This window comes from Mesoplodon densirostris, chromosome 6 (assembly GCF_025265405.1).
Source record: "Mesoplodon densirostris isolate mMesDen1 chromosome 6, mMesDen1 primary haplotype, whole genome shotgun sequence".
Classification (NCBI taxonomy): domain Eukaryota; kingdom Metazoa; phylum Chordata; class Mammalia; order Artiodactyla; family Ziphiidae; genus Mesoplodon; species Mesoplodon densirostris.
The window spans coordinates 120,252,185-120,271,495 of record NC_082666.1 but is presented as its reverse complement, the minus strand read 5'-3'; the positions used below and the strand labels follow the sequence as shown (position 1 = coordinate 120,271,495).

At 49.3% G+C, this 19,311-nt stretch overlaps 1 protein-coding gene across 3 annotated transcripts in view; it reads right to left on the bottom strand.

Annotated features, from left to right (window-relative positions):
• Positions 1-2,890: 2,890 nt before the first annotated feature.
• Positions 2,891-19,311, bottom strand: part of CHMP7 (charged multivesicular body protein 7) — a 53,619-nt gene continuing 37,198 nt past the window's right edge. Inside the window, exons 1-10 of one of the 3 annotated variants that reach the window (XM_060102545.1) lie at positions 15,405-15,770; positions 13,275-13,446; positions 7,634-7,819; positions 7,364-7,497; positions 6,459-6,507; positions 6,106-6,225; positions 5,721-5,819; positions 5,449-5,509; positions 4,774-4,953; positions 2,891-4,338 (exon numbers count right to left, since the gene is read on the bottom strand). In XM_060102545.1, the coding sequence (XP_059958528.1) occupies positions 4,286-4,338; positions 4,774-4,953; positions 5,449-5,509; positions 5,721-5,819; positions 6,106-6,225; positions 6,459-6,507; positions 7,364-7,497; positions 7,634-7,819; positions 13,275-13,446; positions 15,405-15,703 (1,353 nt within the window). In that variant the 5' untranslated portion in view covers positions 15,704-15,770 and the 3' untranslated portion in view covers positions 2,891-4,285. Of the gene's footprint in view, positions 4,339-4,773; positions 4,954-5,448; positions 5,510-5,720; positions 5,820-6,105; positions 6,226-6,458; positions 6,508-7,363; positions 7,498-7,633; positions 7,820-13,274; positions 13,447-15,404; positions 15,771-19,311 lie in introns of those variants that run through there. The other 2 variants (XM_060102546.1, XM_060102547.1) reach the window with 2 other exon arrangements.

The window sequence follows — 19,311 nt, the reverse complement described above, 5'->3', positions numbered from 1 at the left end:
CTAGCCCATTATTATCCTAGGCTAGCCCAATAAGCAGGCCTACACTCATTACACTATGCAGAAGGATGGGAATCCACTAGCTGAGGTTTGATCTGCCCTGCAGTTCACAAAATGCTTTGGGGGTCCCTTGGGGGTATCATGTCACCTAATCACAGCACTGGTTATCTCACAAGGGCCCTAAGTCTGGCTCCTTCAGGAAGTTCAAGGCAGTCCAGAGCTGCAAATTTTTTCTGCACAGTTGATGTGCCTGCTATAAAATACCAGTCAAGAAAGATTACCATGGGCTTCCCTGGTGGCACAGTGGTTGGGAGTCTGCCTGCCGATGCAGGGGACACAGGTTCGTGCCCCGGTCCGGGAAGATCCCACATGCCGCAGAGCGGCTGGGCCCGTGAGCCATGGCCACTGAGCCTGCGCGTCCGGAGCCTGTGCTCCGCAACGGGAGAGGCCGCAACAGTGAGAGGCCCGCGTACCGCAAAAAAAAAAAAAAAAAAAAAAAAAAAAAAAAGAAAGATTACCATTATGGTGCATATCAGCAAAGGAACAGTGTGAAGACTGTCCTGGTTTCCCTAAAAACTGGAAACTGGCCAGCCAGTTAGGAGGTGGTTTTCTACACACAGAAGTCTGTGCAATCACAGCACTGACAGCCAGAGGAAGCTGAGCTGCCAGTTCAAAGCACTGACACGCCCGACTACCACCCACCCACCACCGACCACGGGAAGTAGTGTACTTTGGAGTTACATGGTTTCTGAGAGCCTGACTTAAGAGGAGCCTGGTGTACTGAGAGACTACCAGCCCGGAAGACAGCAGTCCTAAGATCCCCTGTGAACTCTGTGCCTTGGGCAAGTCACCAAAGCTTCCGTGTCTTCATCTGTGAAACGGAGGCTTTGCCACCAGTTGCTGAGACTCCTTCCAGCTCATATGCTTGGGTGTCTATTGTTTCTGTGCAGGAGGAGGAAAGCAACCACACTTTCCCCAAAGAGTAGCTGCAACTTGAGAAAAATGAGACGTTGGCGGAGAAAACAGTGAAATACTTCAAAAGACAAGAGAGTTGCCGAACTCCCCCGTCAACCCCAAAGCCAGGCTGCTTTTGGATTCCTGTGCGTCAGCAGCTCTGCCAGTGGCCTCGCCCCTCTGAACAGCTTTGGTAGCTCTCTCTCTTTTCCGATGGCCTTGATGACATTGCCAGCAGATTGAACCAGCATATCCTGACCTCTTCCCGGGGTCTGCTCAACCTTGGACACTCTCTCTGCCCTTTGGGCAGGCAGTGATAATCACAGCAGTTTCACCCTTCCTGGGCCCTCTCATAACAGGGTGCCCGACCTCGGAGCCCACGCAGCCGCAGGGCTCTGGCTAAGAGCCGCTTTCTGGGAGGCCCAGCAGACTCTGAGGCTGAGCCCGTCCCCTTCCTCCCACCCCCACCTGCCCTCCGCACACCACATTCATGTCCCCAGCGGGCAGGGACTGGGGACTCTCCAGCCACCTTTCCAGGCATGGCTTTGCTGTGGCAGTGCCCTGACTCCTGTCACGAGGCAGCAAGGATTCAAGGGAAGGGAGAAGCAGACTGCTCAGAAGGACCCTAAGACCATCAGAATTTCTGGATCACCCTGTCTGTCTGCGTCTCTTTATGAATGAGAAACAAGAGGCCCCGTGTTTCCAAAGCCACCAGTTAGTGGCGGAGTTGAGAACTGGAACCAAGTTTCCTGATCCACATCAGGACCAGTCCCTACCTGATGAGCTACACTTTCTCTCCCTACTTGATCTCAGTGGAATTAAGGATATATGATGATATTCTAAAACTTGTAGATTGCTTGACAAGATTTAAAAACCCCAAGGAAATATTCAAGGGGAATGAGAGCTTGGCCGTCGTCTCTTCAATGACGCCCCCCCTGAGCCCTTAACTTGAAATAGTTGTTCCCTGAATGTCCTTGCTGTGTATCTGGACCCCATAGGGAACTTCACTCCCAATAGGACAGCATCTGAACCTGATTCATCTGGGCCTGATCTCTCTGCACATAGAAGAAAACTCACCAGCTCCCTTATTAAACCGAGTCAACTCCTTCAAGAGGAGAGAATTCTGAGGCCAGACCCAGGCCCCCCACGGGAATCCAATGCCGAAAATGCAGCCACCACCAGACGGCGGCTTGTCTTCACTCTGATCCAAGCCCTGGATCAACCTCTTAATTTCCTGTTGCACAGCAAAGAACCAGGACGAAACATTGGAGCAAGGACTCCTTATCAGCTCAGGTCAGCGAGAGAAAGAGTAACAGGAGAGCAGGTAAGAGGCTCTAAGTCCAGGCACTTACACTTTTGGGGACAGAGAGGGTTCCCTACTACATCCCCCGTCCCCCTGCCGCCCCCACCCCCACCCCGGCCTATCTTCACTCTGTTCTGTTCAAACCGTCTCTGCCCTTGGCTCCTCCAGTCGCCTTTTCCTGGTTGGTTCACCTGCTAACGTACCAAGTGCTGCGGCAGATCTTCTAGCCTGTTCTAGCTCTGCTCGCAGTCTCAAAACCTGTCTCCCGCCGTGGACGGCAAACCCCACGCATGTAACAGGCACTGAGTAAATACTGGTGCCAGACTAAAATATGGTACGATCACACGGGCCGAGGAAAGTGGGTCATCTAGAGGGAAGAGGGAAAGGAAAAGAGTAAGGAAAGTGATGACGCATTCTTAAACAAAAGAGGCCATTTAATAACAGCATCGGCGTGAGAGCGATCAGGTAGGCTGCCCACTTTCCCAGCAGCTAGGGACTCCCGCTAGGAAGCCAGTCAGCCTTCTCCTGTGGTGTCAGTGAAAGAACCCGTGTGTGTGTGTGCTGGAGGTGAGGGTGGGGATGCAGGAAGGAACAAGGCACTTCATACAACCTAAAAAAGAGACGAGGACGAGGCGCTCAGGGTTTTTCTTTTAATTATTTACCAGATAAAAAAAGAAAAAATAGTGATTGTTTCTCTTCACCCCCAACATTTCAGTTTCCCAAGGCCGAGTGGGAGAGAAACTTGTTGAACAGTGATTTGTGCTCCTGGCCTGGAGCAAATTCCTCCCCTCTGTTCTCCGTCACCCTAAGCAGGAGGGGCAGGGCCAAGGGCCAGGCAGGTGTCTGGGACTGCGCAGCAGAGCGGCAGTATGGCTGCTCTCTTCTCCCTGCTGCCAGCGCACTCAGGCCCTCTCCTGCCTGTCCCCCTCCGCCATCCTCCCCCATTCGTCAAAGGAAGTAGAAGGACGGCCCTTCAAGAGGCGGGGCCAGGCGCAGCGCAGGACCGGGGAAGCACACAGCAGACGTGGCTGAGGCCACCGTCTTCTGCATCTATTGCACATCCTGGCTCAGATCCCCTGCCCCGAGTGGCGGGCTACAACGTAACATGCTTCTGAAATTCAAACAACCTGCTGTTGTCTGCCAGGCTCAAGAAGGGGAGGTGTGCTGTTGTGTGGCTTCTTCTGATTTATGTATTTAAGTTATATTTAATTTGTTCACCACGGGGGCAAGGCAAAGATGATGCCGTTTTAAGAAAGCATATGGGGTTTGGACACCCGGGGCCCTGTAGTCCCCTGGGCTTCTCCTCGTCAAGTTCAAAAGACCAAGTGTAACCATTTCTCCAGTCAGCAGATCTTCTTCTGCATAAGATGGAAGAGGCGGCAGTGGCCACCAACCCCACAAGGCCCCTCTCCAACTGTCACGACTCCGAGCCACTCGGGGGTTACCCCTCTTTCTGAACACCTGGAGAATCTGAACCCCAGGGGAGAACCTTTCACACTGTGTGTTTCTCCATAACGTGGCTGCTGTTTGATTCTCCTTCTTCTTGCTACCAGTGGAAACAGAGAGGGGCTGGGAAGAGCTGTGTAACGGACCTACTGACAGAATCAACTCCTCTGAACACAGTGAGGGTGGGGGACGAGGACAGCTTTTGATTTGGCAAAGCTGCACAAATCTTTCGCCTTCGCTGGCTGGAACGAAGCTGGTGGGGGAAGACAAACCTAACTGAGCCCGTGGCAGAAGCCGCAGGCTCTGAGAGACGACAGGGCAAACACAGAACTGTATAAACTGTGGCACTATAAAGATGAGAAGGCAGGGCCGCGAGCCCAGCTGGCAGCACGCCTCGCGAGCACGCTTCCAGAAATTCTATCTGTCCCGTAGGAAGTGGTAGCATCCAGATACATCAGAGTGGTGGTCCTTCCTCCTCTTTCCAACACATTCCGAGAGTTTCTCGTTTAAATAACTATGTACACACACACAAGCCTGGTCTCTCTTTGACACGAGGGTCCTTCACTTGAGGGTCCTACAATGGCTTTATAGAGTCGGTTCCAATTGTCTTTTTGGAGATTTACTGCTTGGGACCAAACCTGCAAGGAGAAGAAATGACTGAACTCTATACCAGGCATATCTTTTTTTTTTTTTTTTTTTTGGTACGCGGGCCTCTCACTGTTGTGGCCTCTCCCGTTACGGAGCACAGGCTCCGGACGCACAGGCTCACGGGCCCAGCCACTCCACGGCATGTGGGATCTTCCCGGACCGGGGCACGAACCCGCGTCCCCTGCATCGGCAGGCGGACTCTCAACCACGGCGCCACCAGGGAAGCCCCCCAGGTAGATCTTTGAGATGAAAGCATCCCAGTGTTTAAGGGACCGAGTCTGAATAATTAGCCCACAACTCCCTCACCCGACTTCGGTACCCTGGGAGATTGGGCAATGGGGCTGGGACACGTTAACCTCGAGCCTCGCTACTGTCAGCCAGAGGACCACAAGCCCACCAGCAGCCCTGGGAATACAGCTCCGTACCTCCCTCTGATAAGGACAGTTTCTCAAGTTCAGCTTCAAGTTCAGCGTCCGAGATCCTAGGGTGAGGCACACTGTTGGTATAAAACGTCTCCTGGGGGTTGTCGGGCAGATCCAAAGGTTCTTTGGTGGTGTCCTGAAGGAGGATGTCCAATTCCTTCTCCAGTTCCTCACTGTCAAAGTCTGGAAAGAAAAGACGACATAAGGACACATAAAGTCCAGGGAGGAAACGCATTAATGAGTCAAGGATTGAGGACTGCAAACCCAGCTCGGCTTTACAAAAGATGCCCAGGCCTCCTTGGAGGTTTATTTAAAAAAATCGTGTGAGTTCGGAGGCAGAGGACACCTTCAAGCAGATATGCTTTTTCCATACACAGAGCTAAGTCACCAAGGAGGTGTATTTTGCTGACACCATGGAATGGACCCTGCTTCTCCTTGCCCTTGAAGAGGCCTAGGGAGTAAGGGACGCCGGAGCACCAAGGGGTCGTTAGCATAGCCTATCAAGGGGGAAATGCCAATTCCTTCTCCTTACTCCTGTGGAGAAGCCCCAGAGAGAGGGGACGGTGGGCCAGCCCTGTCTGCACCAAAAAAAACAGATCCACAGCCAAACCTATCACAGCACAAGGAGCTGAAGTCACCTTAGAGAGGAAAGAAGATGGAATCACCATGTCAACTCACCTAAGCCATTGGTTACCCCACCAGCCAGAGTCTGAGAAATTTCGTCCTGGGTGTCACACAGCTGTAAGAGAAAAGCACAACGCCTTGAACTCTGAATGGTCTTTGGGTCTCAGTGTTCAGGGTTACAGAGTAATGCTGCCCCATTGGAGAATCAAGGAAAGCGTCCTCAAGTCCACAAGGTAAACAGTTTGCGAAAGAAGGAAGTACGACATAGTCACTTCTGTCCTCAGGAACCGCCTTGTGTAGGTGTGTCCTCCCACACCCTCCTGTACCTCTTGGATCTGATCCACAAGGCTCTCTGCCTTCTCCACGGTGACATCCTTCATGGAGAGTTTCAGTGCTCCTACCCCGGCCTGATATGCATTGAAAACCTAAAGAGAAAGCAAAGTTATCAGTGCAGATAAAGAACACTGGGCAAAATACAGACAATATTGTTTCATCTCCAAAAGAAAGCTTTGTGGTTTTTTCCCCCCACCCATGCATGATTCACCCCATGTCCACTGAGGCCAAAACTGCCCAATGGAAGAGGCAAAGGCAGTCCCAAGCATATCCTGAAAGAACCCAGGCCTCCTCCAAACAGCAAAGCGACAGCGGAGGGGATGAACGGTGGACACCGCGGAGACCAGCCAAGCACTGGGGCAGAGGGGCAGTGGCTACCATCTGATCTGTCTGCGAGGCATAGATCCGGTCCAGGATGCCTTGAACAGTGTCCAGCTTGGCATGCAGGGCTTCGATGCGCTTCTCCGTCCTCTGCTTGGCCTTGAGAGACCTCAGGGCCTGGGGGGGCGGGGTGTGGAGACATGGTCATAGGCAGGGTCAGACCGGGTAGGCTAAAGGGCTAGAGGAAGAGAGCCCTTCCCAGATGATAAGACCATCCCAGGTTTGTAAAACAAGCTGTGGTGTCTGGGCCACCCGCAGACTGTTCCCCTCGAGAAGGTCGCTCCCTGAACTGGGGCTCCTCTCGCTGTGGGCACAGGTACACAGCTGTGGGGGGAAGAGAGAGAACTCACCAGCTGCTTCTTTCCTGCTCGGCATGCCCGGCGGGCTTCTTCTTTATACCTACGAACAAAGGGACAGCTCAAGATGACGAGGCCAGAGGATGCGGGTGGCACGGTCCTGAAGTGTCCCCAAGACTAGCACTTTTAGTGAAGGTACTTTCAAATCTGAAGATCAAATTCATACTACCCAATGGCCAGAAAAACGATGCCCAACAGCCCACCGCCAAACCCCTGCAGCAAGCTGAGATGCGGGCTGGGCGGGTCTGCCCATGGGAAAGGCAAAGGACCAAGGAAAAGCTGTTTCAACCCACAGCGGGGGAGGGGCGGGCGTGGGGGTGTGCAAACATGCTGACGAGGCACCCTGAAGACAAATTCCCATCCTGGGAGCCAGGAGGTAGGTAATGACTTCCTAACACCACCAATGACGCTGGCCTTCCCACAACATGGGGTTTCTCCCACTGTGAGAGGGCGTGAACAAGCACATTCTAATTCCATGTCTACATACCCTACTTTTTGGAGAAGTGGTAATGTGCCTTTAGCACGGATGCCTTGCATAGTCATTGGAGGGGAAAAGCAGAGGTCCCTCAGCAAGACCCCTGGAAGGCAGAGACCTGTCTCGTTCACTACTCTATCCCCAAGTCCCCAAGACAAGGCCTAGCTCAATAAACACTGGTTAAATGGATACTGGAACGGAAGAGCATAAACATAGTGTTAAAAGCTGTACTCTTTGGGGAGGAATTCATTTTTTTCTCCTTTGTGATAGTCTGTGCTTTCCATGATGGCTGCACTGAACAGTCAGTACTTTCACAATTAGTAAAAAAAAAATAATAATAATAACCTTTTTTTTTAAGCGCCCACAGACACCAGCTCTAAGGGCCAGGGTGGAGGTCAGGGGTGCTCAGCTCAGGGGGAGTTACCTCTCTGCTTCCTGGGATAAGGACTCCACCTTGCGCGACAGCAGCTGTTCGCTCTGCATCAGCTGGTAAACCCCGACATCTACGTCGTTGACAGGAGAGACCTTGGCATGTGGGCCCCGGGCAAACTTCACAATCTGAGGGACAGGGACAAATTACAGCTGCCCTGACCCCAAATGCTGAGAAATCACCAGGCAGGGATGCTGGCGGGCATGTCAGTACACACTGAACAAGTCCTCGGTGAGTCAGGGAAGGAACAGCGAGTTTCCATACCTTCTCCCCATTCTGCTCAAGGACGGTGACTCGCTTCTCTTTCTGCAGCTGCAGCAACACCAAGTAGAAGGTCCTCTCATCCAGGCAGGAGCCCGCACAGAGGGTGCTCAGCTCCGACAGGGCCACCACGGGGTGCGAGGAGAGAGGGGAGTTCTGATACAGACGATACACCTCCTCAGCCTTCTCCTGCAGGGAAAGTGAAAGGTGCTTGTGGGCCCTGATCGCTGCCCACGGAACCCGGAGAGCCCTGACCCCGTGCTTCAGATCCACGATCACACAAGGCAAGAGCAGGGGAGCACTGACCCTTTCCTTTCCTTTGGAAAAGGAAAAAGGATTTGTGTTTTTTAAAACCTCGGAGGCAAGTCTGGGGAACATGGATGAAATGAGGTACGTAATATACTGGGAGCCAGATGTGTGCTTGCCCTTCCAGCTAGGACTTCATGTCTCCGCAGCTCCCTGGCCCGTGGTCCCCCAAGGGGAGAATGAGGTGGTGTGGTGGGGTGCAATGGCCAGGAATGAGAGCCAAGGCCTGGTGGTTGGCCTAGCCTGTGTGACCCTGGACCGGTCAGTCTCACTGGTCCTCAGCATCCCACTCACCAACTGGAGAAGGTGGATCAGATGAGAGTTAAATTCCCTGCCAATCCTGGGCTCTCCATTTTTATGCCAAATGGCAATCCTGCAAACTGGAAAATTATTGAGTCTATAAAGAGTCTTATGTGACAGATGGGTGGGATAGGATTTTGGTGAGAAGTCTAAGAAATACAAGTTCCAAAAAACAATGCCACTGTCTTCCTCTTTCACGGAAATTACTCTCTCGGTCTTCTGTAAGCAAGAAATATTTACTGAAGTGTGCACAGAACGCTATGAAAATACAGGGAAGGAATACCCAAGGAGTTCAGCAATGGCTCAGAAAAAGAAAAAGATTGTTGAGCAGAATCCTGTAGGCTGAATAAGTCATTAGGTGAAGTCGGTGGGAAAGGCATCGTGGGAAGAGGGATGGTCACGAGTCCCTCAACGGCCGGGAGTCTGAGTCCAGCGTGGTGTTTGCGGATGCGGGTGGGAAGGGCTGAGACAGCAGAAACCCTTCTACCTCATATACAAAGTGTAATGTATCTTCTATGCTGTCCTTACTCTGCAGATGGTGGGTAGTCCCTGAAGGGAAGGCCATGGCTAGATTAACAGAGATGTAGCTGACAAGGGGGAAAGGTTGGATTGTAGCAGTTAGGCTCAGAGGCAGGGAGACCACTGATGCAAGAGAATACGAGGGACTGAACAGGGCAATGGGAATAGGGACAAAGAGGCAGGGATTCAAGCAAAAGTTAAAAGATAAAACTGGCAGTCCATGGTAACTGGGTCTGGGGGGAAAGGCAAAAGAGGAATCTGGGATGACTCCTGGGTTCTGGCTTGAGTGACTGGGTGGATTAACAGCAAGAAGTCAGGAGGAAAAGCATACTTTAAAGGCAAGACAAAACATTCCATTTTGGACATGTTGGTTTGGGATGCTTGAGATTGTACAGGAGATAAGTGGATATAAAAATCTGAAGCTCGAAGGAGACGCCAGGACAGGAGATATATTAATCTGAAAGTCCTCAGCATATAGAAGGTAATTAAAATCGCAAGTATAAATGAGTTACCCAAGAAAATGCAGATAGCAAAGTAATAAGCTGAAGGAAGACCAACGTTCAAAACGTTCAGGAGATGAAGGAACTCACAAAAGCGATCCAGAGGGCTTTCCTGGTGGCGCAGTGGTTGAGAGTCTGCCTGCCGATGCAGGGGACACGGGTTCGTGCCCCGGTCCGGGAAGATCCCACATGCCACAGAGCGGCTGGGCCCGTGAGCCATGGCCGCTGAGCCTGCGCGTCCGGAGCCTGTGCTCCGCAACGGGAGAGGCCACAACAGTGAGAGGCCCGCGTACCGCAAAAAAAAAAAAAAAAGCAATCCAGAAACTGCTTGGGGAGAACCAAGGAGAACCTGCACTGTAGTGACAACAAAGTCAAGGTAACGGAAAATTTTAAGGAGTGAGTGGTCAACAGTATCCAAGGCAGCAGAAGAGTCTAATAAGACAGAAACTAGAGCTTTCATTAGATCCGACTGTGCTGTCAAATAAAAACATTTACTACAAAGCTACTGTAGTAAGAACGGTGTGTTGTCCACACACACATACATTAATGGTACACAACAGTAACAAATGATGTTAAGACAACTGGCTACTCATTTAGAAGAAAACAGTTTTTCTCTACCACATATACAAAAATACATACCGAATTATTAAAACTTAAATTGAGAAAATGAAAGTATAAAATACTTCGAAGAAAATATTTTAAAAATCTGATAACCTTGAAGTACAGGATGCCTTCCTAAGCAAGAGCAGAAATTCAAGAGCCATAAAGGAAAATTTGAGAACTCTGTAGAAATATAAAAACGTTTATATAGTAAAAGACATCATAAATAAAAATGAAAAGCAAACAAGAGACTGGGAAACAATATTAACATCCCTAATACTAAATATATTATATATCTATCTATCCCTAATGAAGAACTCCTACAAATTAATATATAAGACAAAGAATCCAAAATAAAAACAGGCAAAGGATATAAAGAGGCAATTCACAGAAAGGAATATGTAAATGGCCAGTAGATAGGTGAAAAGATGCTCAAATCACAAATAGGGAAGTATCATTTTTGTTCATCAAATTGGCAAAATTTGAAAGATTGCTGTTATCCAGCGCTGGCAAGGATGTGAAGAGACTGGACACTTTAATGCAATCTTCATGAAAGTGTAAATTTATACAAACTTTTGAAAAGTAATTTGGCAATTTCTGTTAAAATTTAAAATTACATATGCATTTCTAGAAATCAATTCCATAAAAATAAAAGTAGAAGTACATACATGTAGGCACGAGGCTGTCAAAGAAGTATCTTTTTGTAGTAGGGAGAAATTGGAATGACTCAAATATCCATTTGGTAACTATTGCATAAACTGTGGCGTGTTTATAGGTTATTCTGCAGCCATCCAAAAGAATGAAGTAGATCTATATTGTGTAGGGACCCGGAAAGATGCTCATGATATACTAAGGTGAAAAATTAAAAAAAATGGAGGTTGCAGACCAATAGGTGAAAGCAGATTCCATTTCTGGAAAAAAAATGGAGTGTATGTATATACATATGTATGTAGGTGTATATTCATTTATTTACTTAACTAATATTCACCGACTCTCTACTATGTACCAGGCACTGTTCCCAGAGCCCATGGAACTTCTCCTTCTGGTAGGGGAGACAGCTTATATAGTAGATAAGTAAACAAGTAAATAAGATTTCCAGGAAGTATTAAATGCCAACAAGAAGATACAATGGAAAGTAATATAATAGGCTCAATAAGAAAAGATGTGTGTGTTTCTACAGACACAAGCAGGAAGGGAATGGACCCAAAGAGATGGAAATGGGATGAATAGAAAGGAAACTTTAATTTCTTTCTTTAAATTTTTAAATAGCAAAATCTATGGGCAATTTTTACTTTTTGTATTTTTTTCAAATAAAATTAAAAGTTGCTGGCTGCTTTCTGTGTTTAGACGGGAAAATCAATTTACCGCAGAAACAGGCTTTTTTGTTTTATAAAAATATCCAGATAAGACCCTTTATTTTCACACATGAAAACAAGTCTCTAACCCAGGAGAAAACCATATCTTTGAAGTCACCATATATTTGATAGCAGATGTCACCGAAAGGGAATAAGTGTTAAGTGTTCTATTTAGTGATGTAAGCTGGGTACAGATTTAACAGTCCATGCCCCTGAAGAGCTAAATTTATTTTTCTACCTAAATAGGATTAGACTACTTTGCTGTCAGAAATTATTGTTGGTTCTTAGATCTATGTAATTCCACTCCCACCCCCATCTCTGTGTTTGCTCTCAAAAGACTGAGTCCAAAATCACATCTGTGGGGATAAATGGATCTACCTCTCTTTGCTCCAGACTGGAGAACACTGGAGGTAAAAGACGGCAAGGAGGGATGGAGGTGGCCCAGAACGACCTAAAACACCCCACGGTTTCTGTGGGGTCTTGGCTGAGCCCGAGAGGTCCTGGAGGTCAGGGCCCTGGGAGGGGAGGGGGTGCAGTGCAAAGGGGGAGAGGTGTTCCCCTGAAGAAAATGCATGCTGCTCAGTCAAAACTCCTGGGGCGACAGAGAGCTGGTAGATTTTGGAGACCTGCTCCCCAGGCCGAAGGATGGTGCTGGGGGGTGTCTGTGGAGGTGAGGAGAAACTGGAGCTTCTCATGGGGCGGAGGCGGGGGATTCTGACCTGCGTCCGGCGGTGTGGAGGCCTCCAGGGCTATGCAAGGGCCCTGAGGTTGGGCTTGGTCTGTGAGTTTCAAAAATAACCACTGTCTCCGAGTCTACTCCTGCCACCTGGTGTTCAGTGAACTTTACAAACACACACACGCACACACTTAAGGTTACTGTAACCTCGCCCACAGCAATCGGGTGGATTGATGGGGGTGAAGCAGGTCTGCCCTGGGTTAAAGGGTGTGTGGAGATGAGGACGTGGGGACGACAAAGCTTGGCCGAGAAGGAGAGACAGAGAGGTGACTAGCAGGGGCCCCAGGTCCCACAAGGAGTCATCCTGAGATGGGAAAACCAGAGTGGGTTTAGAGGCTCAAGAAGGAGAGCACCGACAGAGAAGGGAAAGGAATATACAGACCTGGAGGGTCACAGATGCCACAAAGGGGAGGGAGAGGCTCGAGAGCACACATGGAACACAGGAAGGACACTTCATCCTCTGAGCTTGGGGAGAAAGCAGGGCTCAGAGGAAGTCAAACTGGAGGTGGGAGGACGGACAGCTGAAGGCACGACTAAGGGGATTCTACCTTCTCAGTGCAGTGACTGCAGAGAATGCAAGGCGTGTGGGAGGGCCGGGGAGGGGACAAGAACACTGGGCTGCGGAGTGGCTCCCAGGGCCCTCCTAAAGCTGGGGACCTTGAAAGGGGACCCAGGCTTGGCGATACAGCGATTTTCTCTGGCAGGGATGGTGGACCATGGGGCTGATCTAAGGTGGCTGATTTGCTGGTGTCTCTGGTGTGGCCCGAAAACTGCAGAGGCGCCCCAGGGTGTTGATAAGGGAAGCAGTCAAGCATCAGCTGCATGCTCTGGGCTGCGGACGGAAGGCAGGCCAGGAGGAAGCTGACTGACTAGGAGAGCATGAAGGGATCAAGGGCCTGGTGGCTTCTTTGATGGAGGTAAGTAAGTACAAAAGGAGGACCTCTGAGCCCAGTTCACTGATTTAGGGGAAGGCAAAGCTGAAAGTCTAAGGTCCTCAGAAAGAAATTTTTGTACATAAACTACAGAAGGCAAAGCATTTTCTAAACTTTAGTTTACCATTAAGCCCTACAAATACAGAAAAGAATCAATTGTGTGTTAACTGACAATTCCTAGACAGAGGCTCACCCTTGAAATGTACAGGTCCCACTAACAACTAAATACTACAAAGTACAGCAAAAGGGAGGTTAGATAAACTCAGTTATCAACTCTGTCACTGTGTAAAAAAGATCCGTTCTTTTTCTAACCATTCACCCAAGCAACTCAAGGAACGTGGAGGGTCCTGCCATCACCCCAGATGACACCCAGACCTCTTGCTTCTGAGCACCCACCTTAAGAAGCTCCAAGGCCACGAGCACCTCCTCGGCAGGAACCTTATTATCCCCTAGCATATTGGAAAGAGTCCACTTGAGGGGCTTCAGCAGGAAGACTCCGACCCCCCAGGAGATCCAGCTGCTGTCTACACTGGCCATGAAGTCTGACTCCCGCTGCAGCTCCCCTCGACTGCAGGCAAAGAAAGAAAAAGGCATGTAGTAGGATTACTGCAGTGTCCCCACCTCCCTCCTTACCCCCAAAGAGGAATTTGGTCATCATCATAGACATCATTTACCGGGCACCTACTCCGTGCCGGCTACTGTGAGCGGTACTGTTTACGCTCCAGCTCTAAGCCTCAAAATTTTCTGCAAGAAACAATTGAGGGACTGAGAAGATGACAGAGGCCAAAGCTAAACTATGAGTTGGCTCCAAAATGCAAGCTCTCCACTAAGAGTACAGAGAGGCACCGGAGGTCACACAGCCTATGTTGAGACTTCCCGTTACAAACGGAGCTCAAAACGATAAAATGAAAACAACGATAATGGATTAATGTCAAGAGCAAGACATGAGGAAGAATACAAAGACATTCAGAGAAAGAGTTTTCTGCTATTCCTAAGCTTGGGTGGAGATACGACATAAGCATTTCACGGTACTAGTGTTAAGTAGCTAAATTTCCTGAATGCTTCCCCTGGGCCAGTCACTATGCTAAGGGCTACATAAGGAGTATCTCTTCAAATACTCACAATAAACCTAAGTACAGTTATCATCACATTTTATAACTGGTCAGACTGAGGCTTATGGAGGGGCATATAATTTTTCCTCTGTCACGTAATTTTGCACGTGGCAGAGCCAAGATTTGCACCCAGGCCATCTGGTCCTCGTTCAAAGCTGTTAACTACTCTGCTATGCTGCTTCTATGGAAAAATATCTCCCTGAGAAATTCTTCAGGTCCTAGACCCCATCAAGCCCCAAGGGGCATCAGTGGAGTGCCAGCAGTCAGGAGAGGAGAAATCGAGGTACTAAAGGTCTCTGGGTGGGAAGTGGCCGAGGATGGTCCTGTTGTAATAAGGAAGCCCAGACTCTTCCTGCCCCTCACGGACTTTTTCAGCTACTGTTTCCTTCCCCACACTGGGCATGAACTGAAACTGTCCACAGTACACTTTCCTCGAAAGGTGAAGTTCCAGAAATGGCTTGCCCCATTAATGTCAGCCAAGGGAAGGGGGCTGGGGAGAAGGGAGATCTCTTAACCAGGAAGAGCAGAGAGCTAAAAGCAACATATCAAAGTTGACTTTCGTCTTCAGTCACGGAGGGAGTCACTGTGCTAGGGAGGCTGCTCTGGGTATGACTTATACAACGTGAATTGCAAATGCTTTAGAATCAGAAGACCCGGCGTCCAGCCCCGGCATGGCCTCTATCTAGCTGTGTAACCCCCAGCAAGTCGCTCGATCTCTCTGTGGCTCAGCTTCCTCTTCTGTCTGCTGAGGAAAATTCTACCACCTCACACACAGGACTGCTGAGGGAGCCAGATGGTGTACGCATAATACCTGCACGCTGCGAAGTGCAGTACGTCTGCTTCACATGCATGCTACCACCTCAGGAACCTCCAAAACCCTGCACCTGTCGTACAGGTAACACCTACAGGACCTTCTCGGGTCACCAAGAGAGGCCAGACACATGACCTGTGGCGGGGATGGGATGGAGGCTGCTGGCAAAACCCGTACAGGCCTCTTCCCCACCACTACCTTCTTCTTAGCTCTGCCCTTCCTTAGTTCAATAAATCCTGTCTCACAGACCTTCTGTTCCGGGGTTATTCAAATGTGGAAGCCCCGATGAAATAACTACATAACGGGATTCCAGTCCAGACAAATCACTGTCACCTCCGCCAGGCTGGCTTCTCCTCTTACCGTCTGGATCTCATCTAATCTCTCCCTCTAACTGAGGGGCTATCCTGGCCCCTCAATCTCCCCCCATACCCCGCCTCCCTCTCCCTCCGAACACCCCTAACCCGGCCTCCTTCTTCGCCCAGTGAGCAGACGCAGACGGCTCCTGGAGGCCAGACCCCAGGCTGGTCGCGCTGCGCTACGGAGAACGACCTGGGTCCCTGCCCGCGGGGAGCCGCCCCGCCCCCGGAACGGGCCCGCCCTCACCGCAGCAGGTCCTGCAGCACGGTGGCCAGCCCCAGCGGGACGCTGCCCTTGCGCTGAAAGGCCTCCTGCAAGTCCCGCAGACGCAGGCGCACCACCCCCTGGCGGCGGCTGTGGCTCAGCACCAACGGCGCCCAGAAGCCCATCTTGCTGTCCCAGTCGGTGCTGTTCACTTCGCGACTCCTTTTGAAAGCGGAGAACAGGAAGGACATGCGCTCCTCATCCTCCTCCCACTCGGGGGGCAGTAGGCCCGCCGGGTCTCCCCCGGCCGGGGCCTCGGCCTCCCGCTCCGGGGACCACATTGGAACCCCCAGGCCAGCCGAGGTTCCGAACACAGCCCTGGCCCTAGTCCCCTTCCGCTCTGGTTCCTTCCCGGCTTCCGTTCCTGGGCCGCCTCCTCCTCTGTCATTACGTCACCGCCGCGTGAAATAAGTCCCTGCCTCCTCACAGCGCATGCGTTTCTCTACCGGCTTGCGCCAGGAGGCGGGATGATGACCCTGTTTTCCGAGAAACTCAGAGCGCTTGCGCCGACCCCTCCCGCAGCTTTTGTGCGGAAAGGAGGACGTAGCGCTTGCGCGGCGGGTAAGTGCGTGTCGCGACCCCCTGGTAATCGTGGAGTTTGGCATGGTGTTGTAGAGAGGCAAACGATTACGCTCAGACTTGCGGTGGTTTCAGGTAGTAGGACTGGAGAGTCCCGCTAAGGGGCGCCAAAGGCGCCAGGATCGCCCGCGTGGTTCACCGTTTAGTGCTCCTCGACCAGGCGTTCTTACTTCGGACATATAATTTAAACCTCCAAGTTAGCTTCCGTTTACGGTAATCTCCGCGGATAAACGAAACTCTTGGTCACTCAAGCTCTGTGACAGTATATACGCCGAATTACAGGGATATATAAGGTTCTACTTGCTCCCCACCTTCTGGAGTGTCCCTCTGTTTCCTTCTCAGAATCAATATCCTATGGATCCCTTAAGATCCAGCTCAATTCTGATCGTCCTTGAGGGACTTCCCTGGCGGTCCAGTGGTTAAGACTCCGCGATTCCACTGCAGGGGGCATGCGTTCCATCCCCGGTGAGGGAACTAAGATCCCACATACCACGCGGCGCCCCCCCTCCCCCTCTCCCAATCTTCCCTGGAACCGTTTCCGACTGTCCTGATGATCTCTTTCCTGGACTGAACAATTTAGCATTTACTAGTCTGTGTCCTGATATTTAAGCAATGGCTTAAATATCTACCACGCATAGTGGTTCCGTAGAAATATTTCATAAACTGAAAGGTGAGTAACTTCACTCTTGCCCTTCTAATATCTTAGGATCTTGTTCGAGTCTCACAAAAAAAAAATCTCATGAGCAAGGAACACGTCCAGTGCGTTAAGAATAAATTGGTTTTCTTTTTAACTGAACCACTTAAAAGGCGAAAGGAGGCCTCCGCACGCCTACTGGCTCTCGGGACTGCGGGGCGGCGAGGCTGCGCGCTCTTCTCGGAGCCGCTCGCTGCAGGAGCGAGTCCGGTGCCCCGGCCCAAGCCTGCGAAGCTGCCGCCGCCCCGCGACGACCACCGCCGCCCCTGCCCTGCCGCCGCCGCCTCGGGACCAGCTGTATGAAGGCCACAGTCTTCAATGAGTAGACATATTCCTCAGTTCTGTGGTGTTCTTGGTCACACGTTTATGGAGTTTCTGAAGGGCAGTGGAGATTACTGCCAGGCACAGCACGACCTCTATGCAGACAAGTGAACTGTAGAAATTCATTATACTCCACAAAGATGCCCCCATAAGAGTGCTTAGAAACAGTGATTATTTAATGTCTGTCTATAAATCTCATTTTGTGCTGTTATAGAACACCTTCATTTTGAAAATCTGCATTGTACAGAAGCACATGTTTTTTAAGGTCTCCAGACAAAAAAGCCTTATAGTTAATTTTAATGTTTGCACTCTGGGGGTAGAAATACTTTGTTATTGTAGCTAAAACAATTCTTAATCATAAAATTTCTGAAATTCTTGTAATTTTTTTCATACTTACCTGAAGTTGTTTACCAACTTATTTTTGTTTGAAGTGTGATTCCCAACCTCTCTTGCAAAAAAAAAAAAAAAAAAAGAAGTGGGTCTCTGCTAACGAATTGAGCAGACGTTTAATATTTTATATGCCTTTTGAGCTCTGTAACTTAATATTTGGATACCTGACAATTTGTTTTATTATGTAATGGATAAAATGGTGATGTGTATTAACGTTAGCTCAACCATATATTTATACTGTCTGGGAACATGTGGTTATAGTTCTGTGGGAGAAATAATTTGTCATTGTTCACCAGCTTGTAAAAATCTAGTGTGAGAGCTTAAACATTAAATAAGTGATGAAATGCAAAAAAAAAAAAAAAAAAAAAAAAAAAAAAGAGTGAAAGGAGTTTCTTGTTTAATGGAACCAGGTAACAGTCATCAGAGTTGAATGTAAATTTGGCTTCTGCTTCTTACAGGCTGTATGACCTTGATCAAGTGCTTAAACTTTCTGAGCCTCTTTTGTAAAATAATATTTCCTAATAGGGTTGTTTGAAGGAAATGTTACGATGTATGTAAAATACCTGGCACATAATGTAGTAGGTGCTCTCACTGAGAGGCAGGATGTTTAGTAGTTGGGACTCAGTGTAAGGAAGAATTTTAATAAACATTTTGAAGGAGGGGAAGGGATATGATTGGTTACATGAATGAATGTGTCCATTGATACTAATGTGTTGTGTTATAGTATTACAAGTACTTTCACAGTCAGTACCTCATTTAATACTCGTAACAACTGACAAAAATTTTCCTCGACCCCGCTCTGGACAGGCTCCTCTGAAGCCTCTTCTTAACTATACCTGTCCACCTTGGCCCATAAAGACATGAACAAACACTAACATAGTTTCTGGCAGCTCGAAGCATATTCATTGGATGACCCTAGCCCCCCTTAACATGCCTACCTGGGAAAACTCAAGGTTGTCAAAAAATTTACTGTATGTTCCAGCCAACACCCGAAGACAGGGCTCCTGTCTCCTGGCCTCTGTGGGAGGGGAGGAGTCTTACTTTGATAAGCCCTAGTTAGCAAACCCAGATGAGTTTTACAGGGATCAACCCTCCCTTCCTGTAGTTTGTAATTTTTCACTGCCCTGACCCTACTGAGACACCCTCACCCTCTTCCCTCGTTCTCCCTTTAAAGAGCCCAGTCACCTCTGTACAAATGAAAGTTGAGTACAGTTCACCCTGGACTCTCTTCTCTATTGCAGTAGTATATTACTGATTAAAATCTATCCTGAGCACTTTAACTGGTGTCTGGCTTTGTAAACAAAGACCAAACTTTGACACAACCCTGTGAGATGTTTTGGCACTTTTTCCATTTTTCAGAAGAGAAACTTGAACCATGACTATTTTGAGTCTGGTGGAGAACATTCCAGAAAAGAAGAATAGTATGTAATGTGAGCAAATGAGTTGTACCCTGAGAGCCATATTTTGGCCATGCTCTCATGTCCTATAAAATGGCCGGTTGGTTTGTGTCATGAGAGAGACCAGGTTGTTTTGTCCCCTAGGTCTCTGAGTCTGATAAAAGTCCTGCTCCTAAGCGTTTTCAGGAGACCAAAGTTGTGCACCTGTGACCATCTGTATCTCAAAGAGCCACTAGGTTCCTGACACCTCTGGGCGCAGAGTTCTCTGCTTCCACCTGTTGGAGATTGGAAGAGCTACTGGGAGTGGTGGAGAATGGAAAGAAAGCTCTGCTGATCTTGAGGGGGCGACTGGGTATATGGCAAGCTCTTTCACACTGCCGGGCTTCCAACGACTACACTCTTCCTCTGCTCTGCAGGACTGGCTCTTTTTCATCCTTAGGTCACAGCTTAAAGGTCACTTCATCAGAAAGGCCTTGTCTGAACACCCCATCTAACATAGCACCATTGG